At 46.1% G+C, this 12521-nt stretch overlaps 1 protein-coding gene across 1 annotated transcript; it reads right to left on the bottom strand.

Moving 5' to 3' along the window:
* Positions 1 to 594, bottom strand: cldn23l (claudin 23-like). The gene has a single exon (XM_007894995.1). The coding sequence runs from the start codon at positions 592 to 594 to the stop codon at positions 1 to 3; it is 594 nt and encodes a 197-aa protein (XP_007893186.1).
* Between the last annotated feature and the right edge of the window lie 11927 nt (positions 595 to 12521).

Here is a 12521-nt window from a genome sequence, read left to right as displayed (position 1 = left end):
CTAGTAATCGACCGGGTAGGAGCGTTTGGCTTCTCGCCGAGCCTCTCGGCACTGGACGCACTGGGGGCAGCTGAAGCTAAGGGCCAGCGAAAGCCCCCCTAAGATCTGGACGCAGCTCCCGACCCACCCAAAGTACAGCGAGTTTCCGTAGCGGTACCGCGTGTGAGTGTCCGGGCTGATCTCCTGCACGTGGCTCATGTAGAGCGCGAGGGGGGTGATGCACAGGGAACCGGCCAAGATGATCACGACCCCGCTGGCACCAGCCACGTTCCGGAGCGGGAAGTCCATCCAGCAGCGGACTCCCACGCTGGCCATGATGATCCCCATCCCGCACACCAGCAGGGAGCTGAGCATCAGGGCTCGGCACCACTGCACGCTCTCGTCCCTCTGGTAGATGGTGGTGACCGGCCAGCATTGCTTGCTGTCCTCCAACTCCAGGCAGGACTCCCACAGTCCATCGTACTTCACGGCCGTGCTCTTGCCCAGGTTGACGAGCCCCTCTCGCCACTGGGGGGTCAGCACGGCTGTGAACACCAAGACCAAGCCCACGGGGGCACAGACGACCCCGATTATCATTGGCACTGGGGTCCTCATGGCTTCCGCACGCTCTGCCCAGGGCGAGGACCTGAAACCAAGCAGAGCAAAAGAAGATCAACACGCACAGTCAGCCCGAGCTCGTTTTCTGAACAGCCCAGAGGGTCTGCAAGGCTAACCCTGGAACTTGCCCCAGGAATCACAATACAACACTAAATTACATTTGTATCGCGCTTTTCAAGTTGGTAGGATTTCCCAAGCGTCGTACAGTCAGCGATTTGGACCTGAGCAGGGGGTGGGGGGGATCGGGATAAGGAGGGTGTCAAAACAGTCCACGTCCTTCCCAGGGCATTGCGGGGTCGAGTGCGGAGACTGTGTATGTTGGCAAACAGCGGTGACCACTTCGCAAAGTCCCACGATCAGGTAAATAAGCGATTTAAGGTGGTGGGGCGGGGGGGGAGGGGAGCTGTCGGCCTGGCCATCGGGAGCCCCTCCCTTATCTTGTCCAATAGCACCTGAAGGCTGATCGAAGGTCTACACAAGCGAGCGGGCGGGGCAAATGGATTTAAAGCTTCACCTGAGCACGATAACAAGAAGGACAACAGACTGCATTGATGTAATAATAATCTCGCATTTGGTATGGCGCCTTATCACTTCATCGAGAGGTCTCAGAGCACTTTACAGAATATAATGTGACTCGATGCTACCAGCGTAGCTAGCGCAAGGGTCACCAATTAGGACATTGCCGTGGTAACCAAGCGTTCAGAAGGCTTTTGTGGCTTCGGTTTGATCCATGATTTCACTTCTGTTTATTGGAATGTGTGGCAGCCTGAACTCCGAGCTAGCCTCCGGAATATCTGAGGACGAATTTATGCAGATTTAGTCACAGGAACCTTCATCCTCAGCGACAACTATCTGCTAATGTTTAAATCTCCATATTTTATGCTACGAATGTCTCCGGCAGCACCTTTCACGCACTTCAGCAAAAAAAAAGAGACTTCGAAATGGAGTCGAGAATGTTTAGGAGAGGAAAATGGTTGTGAAGCTCCTTGAGCTATCTTCTCGTCAGCCCTCATAATCTCATCTCCCGTCTTTCCTCATTCTTCTCTCTCACTGGCGTTGAGGCAACTTTAACGTTCCACCCCAAAAGGGAGATGGGACCCGGTTCCAAATGTCTCATTCAAATGACAGCAGCTTCAACAACCCAACGCTCTCCATCTCTCTCTCTGGCCATCCCCAGCATTATACTGGAGTATCAGCCTGGACTGTGAGCTCAAAGTCCCTGTCATAATAATAATTATAATAATAATAATCATCCTTGTATGTGGTATAGCAGTATATCACCTCGTTGAGATGTCTCAAAGCGCTTCACAAGATATATTGTAAACTGAATTGACTGTATTTTGTGGGCGAGACGTGGCAGCCAATTGCGCACAGCAGTGTCCCAAAAAACAGTCGTGGATTGACTGACCTAATTTTATATTTTTGGAGGGGTTATTACCCCCGGAAAGCAGGGTCTTCATTGACTCACTGGTTGATACTCACACCTATTGAACTGTACAATACAAACCAGAGGAAACTCGTTCAATGTGCTTTATTCAGTGTTGGACAGGTCTGAGCTCTTTGCATTGCTCTATCAGCTGCTCTGACTCCTGGATGCAGACAAATTCACATCCTGAGGAATGTTAATGGCTTTCCATAGGCAAACGCAAGGTTTTTAATTAAACTTTCACCACTCCATAGGTGGTGAATGGTGGTGCATGTCGCTATTTATATTCATTCAAATGCAAATTAGATAGATTTCTTGTAGAAAATAATAGTTTGGGATACTGTTTATGAGTAAATTAAGACATGAGTGACATCTAGTAAGTATATTAAGGCTCGGAGGAACCAGGCAACTTTGGATCTTAGGTTCCTAAAGCTTTCCACTCTGTTGCAGATGAATCCGTACAGATATAATTGCTACGAACATCTCCATTATTTTAGCATGCGACTACCAGGATGGTGGAAGGTTTTTGTCTAGCAATTTCTATGTACCTATAGTGAAGCTCTTTGAGGTGCGTAAGACCAAGGCGCTGTATCAAATACAAAGTGTGTGTTGGTGGGGGCGGAACTGCTGCATTGTCGGATGTGTTTGATCAGATCACTGCACTGTAAACTTCACTCAACTTTATAGTAAAAGTTCTGTCCAACAATTGGAGATGTTTCAACATGACATAAAGCACTATCAAACGGGAGGATCATCTGTGTTTGTTTGGAAGAGCCACAGGCTATTTTTTAGCTGGCAGCTTTCACTGGGGATTGTATCCCAGTGTATCGATTAATCTCTTTCTACCTGTCAGCAACAACTTGCATGTATATAGCGCCTTTCACACAGGGCAGCATCTTGGAGCGCTTCACAGCCTAAGGCTGAGACGGGGGAAATGACTGTAAGCACGGTCGAAGAGTGTAAGCAAGGTCTTGAGGTGTGATCTGAAAATGGGACAGGTGGAGGGATTGAGCGAGAGAGTTCCCATGTTTGGGGCACGGCCACCAAGGTTAGAACGGAGGGGACAAAGGCCAACGGGGTTGCACAGAACTGTCAATGCTGGGGCAAGACTTTAATAGGTTACTGCATGGTTCATACGTGAATATAAATCTCAAAATCAGAAGGTGGATTCAGCCTCAACCTTCTCTCCCTGACGGTCTCCCTGGTGATGCTCGAGTAAGTCTACAAAGCAGGAATTCAGAGTGCTGCTGTGCAGAAGGCTATGGGGACCGTTAACATCCTCATCAGCCTCCCCTTAATGGCATTAACACAAGGGCAGCACCTTCAGGGGTTTGCTCCTTTGAAACTGGCAGGAGAACATGAACTGAAAATTAATAACAGCCTTACACACACACACACACACGCGCGCGCACACAGCACTCTTGGCTGACTGATGCCTCGAACCAGCTAATTCTGCTGCTGAAGAATTCGAGCGCAAAATGGGACGCACGGGGGAGGTTGGACGAAGATGCTCGTGAGAAGCCTCAGACCTGGTGAAGGTTTACTGATGTTGGGAGCAGCTGGTGCGAAGGCTTGAACGTTAAGCAATCTCAGTGTGGCCGCGTGTGAGTGTTTTCTTTCACACGCAAAGAAAAAAGCGTTCAGATTTCTGCGATCAGCACAGCTGTAATAACAGCAGCAGATCCGGGAAGCAGAAACCCCCTCCCTCCTCCCATCCATCCCCTGCACTCCCCCTCCCCCCCCCCCACTCCTCACTCCCCCTCCTCCACCCACCACTCACCCCAAAGCTTTTGCCCACAAAACACAATCAATTCATGTTACAGTATATTCTGTGAAGTGCTATGAGACGTCTTGAAGACATGGAAGGTACTATATCAAATGTGAGCACCACTCTCCCGGAATGTTACTGTGGGACCTTCTGACATTATATCAGCGGATCCACACCACACAGCGCTGGCGTTATCAGTAATTAGTTGTCACACAATAACGATAATCGGAACAAATTGCCATGCAGTGTTTACACCTGTACTGAAGGACCGGTCGGCATGACAACCAGCCTAGCTTTAATTTCCTCCTTGGATAGAAACGAAGATGAGAGAGTGTGTGGCACTTCACGTTAGCTGTGCTCCCAGATCCCAGTTACTCTTATGAAGCCTAAAGATCTACCTTAATCAGGGTGGGAGACTAATTTGCCTTAAAATTTACCCTCGTGTAGATTTCTGTCTGTATAATTCTTCCAATCGGTCTTAATTTAGGAGGCGGTTTTTCACAGGTATAACAACAACAATAAATAGCATTTGTAACGTGCCTTTCACGTCAGGAGGACCTCCCCAGGCGCTGGACAGCTGAGATTTACACTTGTCTAAACAACCAAGTTTAGAATTTCTTCCACAGTTCCACTCCCGCAGGCTAAGACTGGATGGAATTCCAGACCTGTGCTTGAGTCACAGAAATAAATATGAAGAATAATCCTTGCACTTAATGCGGCGGTTTCACGTCTAGAGGACACCTCAATACGTTTCGCACGATTGCACGTGATTTAATGTGGTGACTGTGTATTTTGTCGGCATATCGATTGGCCTCCTTGTCAATACATCTTCCCACTCCCCACCCCACACCTAACCCACCCCAGTGTGAGCTCAAAGCTCCATAGGGTTTGAACCCACAACCTTCTGACTCAGAGGCCAGAGTGCGGAAAATGATTTTTCCCTCCCCCAAAATACATGGCTTTTGGAGATACTGATCGATCCTAATAGTAAGGGGAATTGTAACCCAGTTGCTTTAATAGATGACATTCTGCTGACATTCCTGTATTGATTTCTGTTTTAGATAAAAGACAATATAATGGGAGAGACAGAGCGAGAGACACACACACACACAGGGAGTCTAAAACTTTCATTCTAGCGTTCAGCACTGAATTGACCCCCACTCTCCGCCCTGTCAGAGGCTGATCTGCAATAGAATAGCTTGCAATCCCCCCGCCCCCACCTCAACACATACACACAAACCAACCCCAAGCCATGAAATAAAATAACATTCATCCCAGGGAGTAATATCATTATTACCGACCAAGCCAGCATCCCAACTTTGTGTCCAACAGGATTCCACATTCCTGGGACCTGTGGGAAGCTTCATCACACCCGCGCCCCCCACCACCCACCCCCACCCCAACACACACACCCTAATCATCCCCTGATAAAGCATGTCCTATTCAGCCGTGGATTCCCAAAGGTTAAAGGAAGAGAAAAGCAGAGAAAAGGTAGCATTTGCACTCACCAAACCAACGTAAGTGCAGAGAACGGTGCTGTTGCAGTGAGTTCTGAATCCAGTTACTGAGAGAGTGAGAGACAAAGCCTCTCGTACAGGGAGCTGTCACAGTGGATCTGGGAGTGTCTGATCTCCCTCCTCTGCCCCCACCTACACTTTAATCTGAATTATCTCTTCTCCTCTCTATCTCCCTGGCTGCGCCACCAACTCTCAGCTTCACCTGAGCACCACCTGCCCCAGGATAGCGTTAACCACTATGCTACGAGATTCCACATAATAAGAATAATTATAAGAAAAATTACATTTCATATAGTATCAGCAGACAGCAAAACGTCTCAAAGCGCTTCACAGAGGACTGTTGTCCAGTGTAATAATTGTATTTGTAGGCAAACGCAGTGAGTCAATTTGCACACATCAACCTCCCTCAAAGAACCATGAAATTAATGACCAATTTGTTGGCAGGATTGTTAGTCAGGAGAAAATCTTTTCTTTATTCACGTCCCTCAAATGACCTCAATCTTAACCTGTTTTCTCCTGGTTTTAAGATCAAGTTCTCTCGCGATAATAATAATAATAATCCTTTCATGCTGGGAGGACATCTCAAAGCCTTCATAGGATTTACTGCAAAGGGACGTGACTGTGTGTGTTATAGGCCCATCTGACCTGGATTTTTTGAGTTTATTTGCTAACAATGTTCTCGTAGGTCTCGTATAGTTTCTGTGTAATATTTATATATATCACAGCCATGAAATACAGCGCAGGCTCCTGATTCCATGGCAACACAAATCAATGGCAATCAGAAAGGTTCACTCGTGTGCCTTGCGATTCCAAGCTTCCCATCACAGGGCCAGGAGAAATGAGCCTCAGACACACAGGTTCATAAGAACATAAGAATTTGCTGGTGAAAGAAGACCATCTAGTTCGCCTTCCACCAGTTGCTTGACATGTCATATCCCAAACTATATATTGTATCCTGAGATATTATTTTCTAGCAGAAATCAATCTATTTCTATGAATCTATTTAGTTCAAAGAGGCTTGTGTTAACCCAGTGCCGGACAGATCAGCAACCCTAGTCTTTAAAGAGTGTCTTTCAGGCCATGAGGACCAATGCTTTCACTGCTCTGTAATACTGGGCTTTACCTGACTTCGCTAACGGCTTTAACATGAGATGGATGTAAAGAACAGAGGACGGGAAGCCCCGAAATTCCAACTAATTTCAGCTCGTATACATTTAACATAGTGCCGATTTGTGGAAACCCACGCTTAATTTGGAAGTCGGTTTTCCCCAGGTCATTAAAAAAAATGCTCAACCTGGCGATGGCAGATAGGCGGCAATCAACTCACAGGTTAGATGGATTCAACCGAAACTTAAATGCCAGAGTTGGAATCAATTCCTTCACTCAGACCCTGAGAGAAGCCCACTTGTAGGAAAGTGGAAGGATCTTGGCTTGAGATGGGAAACTGGGAACGGACGGGTTAGGCGGCCAGTCTGGGATTGTCTTAACCAGGGACATGGTTAGTCGGCAATAATCAGAGTATTTTCTTAACAAATAATAATAATAATAATAATCCTTGCATTTGATATAGCGCTTTTCACGTCGGGAGGACGTCCCAAAGCGCTTCACAGAACACACTGTAAAGTGAATTGACTGTAAATTTGTGGGCGAACGCGGCAGCCAAATGCACACAGCAATGTCCCACAAACAGTTGTAGATGGAAAATGACCAATTTATTATTATTTTGGGTTTTTTGGAGGGATTATTATTAGGCTCTGTGTGGAGTAAGGAAACTTGCCCAAGGTTTCTCCCTGCCTGGAATTGAACTCAGGTCTCTCGCTTGCAAAGCACCACCGGACAAGAACCGCAAAGAAGCAGGAATTAATTTTTCGCATCGGATCAAACATTCAGGGACAAAGAAGAGAGTATGTTTTTTCCCCAGAATAAGGGGCGGACTCAGGCTGTATGCTACCTGCAGTGTTGTGGCTGAGACCTTGAAGTCTTTAGAAATGCACAGTTGTACAAACAATAGTTTCACAATCTGACTGGTTCTGAAATGAAAACATTCATATCGTTCCTCAATATTTGCAAGAGCCACTTTTATGCATAAATATTGTGTGTAGAATGCAAATAAAAATGTAACAAGAAAATATATTTTATGTTAGTGATTCATATTATTGGATTCCCACGTTATTGTATTATTATAAAATATTTATATTATATTGGTTTGATATGACCTTAGAGCATTCGATCGTGTTTTTTATGCAGGAAAATTGTTCCCAAATGATTTAAACCCTAGATAAACATTAGGAAGTTAGATTAGGGATGGAAGCCAGGCAGAAAATGATCACAAACTGTGGAACGAGCATCATTCTGAGCACAGCAAGACCTGCACAAGCCATGAAGTGAATAAACAATATGGATCCACAGACAAGCTCTCTTCTCTTTTGGAAAATGCACACTTTGGAACTCAATCCCACAGTCGCTTCGCCTCACACCCGCCTTTTCCTCCTTCAAGGCCCGTCTCAAGATCCTCCTCTTCGACCCCCACCTTCGGTCAACCACCTAACACCCCCCTCCCTGCCCTCCACCCCTCCTGATCCAACCTCCCAGCTCCGGTGCAAATCTTTGACTGTGCTGTATAAATTTAATTTGTTGTTGTTCTCTTTTCCAATTTAACCTGTGAGATGATCTTTAACATCCACCAGAGTAGGCAGATATAACCTTGGCTCAGATTATCATCTGAAAGACAGCATCTCTGTCAATTAACGCAGCGTCTTTCCTTCCTTTCCCAAAGCAAACTGAGAATTACATGCATCCCACCTACACATGGAAATTCCACAGATAGATTGTTGGAATGGAATGCAACTCTCTCCCTGGACGGACGCATCCTGTTTACCTAACATCTGGATAGGATTAGGCACAGTTTGGCAAGAGCTAAGGCTTGTGGATCCCAGAGTGTGCACTGGAGTCTAACCAACTAAAACCACGTAGCTTGTCAATGAGAGCACAATTTGTAGCATTGTCTGAGAAGAGAAACCTTGGAGATGTTGGACACCAGGAGAAAAGACCTCACAATTGAGGAGATAATTGCAACGACAAACAAAGATGTCATTTAACTTCTGGAAGAAGATTGGAGAAATCACTTAGGTTTTCCTGCCTATGTTTTGTGGCATCACCAGATCTCCATGTAGGAGTTACTGTCTCATACCTCGATGCTGTATATCAGGGCCACATTCATCAGTTGGAATGCATCATTTGCAGCTGGAATTGTAGTTTAGCAGATTGATGGACTCGATGCAATGTCCATCCACGGCACACATTCCCCACCAGAAGTTAAATCCAGAGATTTGGCCTCTCTGCCTGTGGAGCTCTCGTGGCCTTGTAGGGTCCTGTCACATCCCCTCTCACAATACAACACACAGTAGTCTACTTTTATACAATGCCTTTCACATTGAAAGGGCATCTCAAAGCGCTTGGCAAGAGTTCTGTTGCTAATGGCCTTTTCCCTGCCCGATTACTGGGGAGATTGTACCAAACCAAGCAAGTAGGTGTCTAACACAGCAACAGTGTCTGTAGCAACAGAAGAGTGAAGCAAACAGTCCGGACCTTTATTTGGGATTGTGACTGGGAAACGAAACCCGTGACAAGCTCGCTCCGAACAGAAATGGGGAGTGGGACGTTCAGCGGGAGAGCTGGTTAAGGCATCCATCCAGTGGCTTGTATTGCGTGCTGCCGGGGTGAAGGTGATATTAAAGCCTGAGGATAATAATAATAATAATCCTTGCATTTGAATAGAGCCTTATCATGTCTTCAAGATGTCTCAAAGCACTTCACAGGATATACTGTAAGGTGTTGTGACTGCGTATTTTGTGAATGAGAAACCTCACTGTTCCCCATCCTCCTTCTCTCACGCACCGCCCTGCATTGCTGGCTCTTTCCTCACTGTGAGGCCTTTTCCCACATGAAAACCCTAATTTTTCTTCAGATATACTATTGGATACACATTTCTTAAACCCCAACACCTCAGAAACGTGTTTCCTGACCCCACATGTCACTGTCGCTGTATGTTATTTACATTTTGTGCATAAAGCATGACAACAGCTAACAGAGCAAGAAATTAGTTTTGAGATTATCCAACCTTGACATGCAAGGTTAATGATGTGATGTTAATGATGAGTCTGGCACAGTGGTTGCTAGTGTAGTGTAATGAAGCTGTGAGGTCTGCGCCCCACACAGATAAGATCAGCTTGGCTGAGAAATCCTTGAGTTGCCGTGATTGGGGCTTTCGGAAAAAAAAGTGATTTTTTTTCTCCTGGTGATCTGACTGACAATCCCCCCACATACCCCCACCCAGATGAATCGCTCATTCACCTTATGCCACCTTGCTGTGAGTGCATTCGCCTACAAACATCCAGTCACGACATGTGAGAGCAATTACCTCTGAATTATGTAATAGGGGGCTACCCCCAGCCAAGCAGGGATTAATGTGTTTGTGATATTGTCATGGAAAAAACTTTAATGAATGAATGGCATCACTGAGGAGTAGAGTAGCAGCCAATTTATGAAGAGGTTAAATATAAGGATTATTATTGTTATTATCGTGGAGTCCTGTAGCTCAGTGGTTAGAGCACTCGCTTTACAAGTGAGAGACCTGAGTTCAATTCCAGGCAGAGGGCGAAACCTTGGGCAAGTTTCCTTACTCCACACAGAGCCTAATAATAATCCCTCCAAAACCAAAAACAATAATAAATTGGTCATTTTCAATCTACGACTGTTTGTGGGACATTGCTGTGCGCAATTGGCTGCCGCGTTCGCCCACAAATATACAGTCAATTCACTTTACAGTGTGTTCTGTGAAGCGCTTTCGAACGTCCTCCCGACGTGAAAAGCGCTATATCAAATGCAAGGATTATTATTATTATTATATTGCTTCTACGATGCCATACTCCAGCTCCCCCCTCCATCGTATCATCTCAACACATGAATTAAAAGCTTGAAAGCCGAAAATTCCATTCCGCTGGTCACCATTGGGTGACATTGCTAAAACCCAAGACAAAACTGTTCTACAGGCTAAGACTGGATGGAATCTGGAGTCTCCGCAAATTAGAAGCCGTGAAGATAAAACCATGAGAGAGCTGAATATTTGAAGGTGCTGAATATAAATCCTTTGACAAACTTAAAGTTCATGAGCAATTTGCCATTAAGTACCTGGACAAATATCTCTGGATCTGACATTATAGCTCAATGGTACGCTGGGAAGTGCCGACTGGTGTGACAGTACTCCGAGAGATATCGATGCTAGCTATAAGCTGGACATGTCTTACAGGAGAATAACATGCAACTCTATACAAAATACACAGTCACTACACCTCACAATCAATACACTTCACCGTAAAATCTCTGAAGTGCTCTGAGACATCTCACACACTGGATCAACTTTAAGGATCATTACTCTTATTACAGGGCGTATAATGTCAAAAGTCACGTTGTGTGTCAGAGTTTAGTGACTCTGTCGTATTTGTAGACAAACGGCCGTGGAGTCACTGGTCAGAATTCCGGTCGGCTATATTCCTGATTACAAGAATGAGTGACCCCATTTGTACACTTCTGATCCTTTATTAAGAAACAGAGCAAATTAGACCTCACTGATCGGCTCGATTAGACGTAATGTAACCTGTCCGGGTTTGGACGTTGGCTGAGCACCAAAGGTCACTGCTGAGTCAGTCACGAGCCAGACTTAGTGTGTGCCTGGCTCTGGGCAGACGTCTGTGACCGGGCAAGACAACAGGGCAATAAATCATTGATCAGACATGGAAACATGAGCCATCCCATCGCTGGGATCAACTGCATCAGATTGGGTGAGGGAGCTGAAAACTCAGGTCATTTTGCTTTATGCTGTGATGCATCCCTCCTTCCCACCCTGACTGCCTCTCTCCCCCAAACCCCCCCCCCCCCCCCCCGTCCCATCCTCCCTCCCTCCCTCCCTCTGGACGCTGGGAACACAATTTGAAAGCTTTCCTTTTCGCGACCAGTCTTAAAACCCCAGAATCAATCTTTAACAGAGCTGGCAAGGAGGAAGACAACCTGCCCTCTGGTGGCTGTCTTGAAGCCTCTTGCGATGGTTTTCGGGGCAGCAGCAGAATATCTCACCTTAAACCAGGTGCCCCCAGTGTTCTGTATTCTAGCTGTGGGGAGGAACCTGGCCTCTGTCTCTCCTCTGGGAACAGTCACACTTGCTTTACAATTTACTTTTGAACATAATTATATATAATAATAATAATCCTTGCATTTGATACAGCCCCTTGAGACGTTTCGAAGCACTTCATAAAATATAATGAAAAGTGAATTGACTGTGTATTTTGTGGCCGAAATTGCAAGAGTCTGGAACATAGCGTGTGACGCTGAGCGTGAGCTTCGGGTGAGAATCAACACCTCCCCCGGCTCGCTGCCATCAATTCCCTGTAGAGGGGAGAAATTCCAACCGAATCTAGATTCAATCTATTTGAAGCATCCAGAGTTAGATTGAACTCAGTCCAAACTTTTGAAGCTGGTTTTCGGTCGTCAGCAAGAAACGTGGATCTGGAATTTTGACGCAAAGTCTCACACGGACTGAGAGCGGGTGAAATTTCAGGAATGGCTATAGCGTAGAATGGATTGGCAGCTCTCTCCTCGCAGCGTGACTCAGGATACAGGGAGGGTCCGTATTGTGAACAGCCTTGGTGCTTGATGCTCGGAGATCGTGGTCCACGACAAAGCGTGGCAGAAAGCGCGTGCGTGAATTTGTGATTTGATTTATCGCAGGCTCCGAATGTTTTGTCGCCATCTTCGTTACGACGAGAGCAAGCCATAAGGAAAGCGCCATCGGAATATACTGCAAAGTGGATGGACTGTATTTTGTGGGCGAAATGCAGCAGCCAATTGCACACAGCCGTGTCCCACAAACAATTGCGCATTGAGTGACCAATTTATTTGAAGGAATTTTTACCCTGCAGAAAGCCATCTGCCAATTGACTAACAACTGGGTTCCTACTTATTGTAGGCGCGTGGAGTAAGGAAACCTGCCTAAGGTTTCACACCACCTGGGAATCAAATCCGGGTCCTCTCGCTTGCAACGTAAGTGAGCTAACCACAACGCTACAGAACTCCACTAGGACGCGCTGCGATGTGCAGGTATGAGCTGCGCATCTCAGCAACCAAGAGGTTTGCAACATTAATGAAGAAATATGAGCTC

This window comes from Callorhinchus milii, unplaced genomic scaffold, assembly GCF_018977255.1.
Source record: "Callorhinchus milii isolate IMCB2004 unplaced genomic scaffold, IMCB_Cmil_1.0 Scaffold10, whole genome shotgun sequence".
Lineage (NCBI taxonomy): Eukaryota > Metazoa > Chordata > Chondrichthyes > Chimaeriformes > Callorhinchidae > Callorhinchus > Callorhinchus milii.
Note: the sequence above shows the minus strand (reverse complement) of the source record. Positions and strands in the feature narration are given on the sequence as shown.

Coding starts and splice junctions, on each gene's coding strand:
- cldn23l (XM_007894995.1), bottom strand. CDS start 594: ATGAGGACCCCAGTGCCAATGATAATCGGGGTCGTCTGTGCCCCCGTG.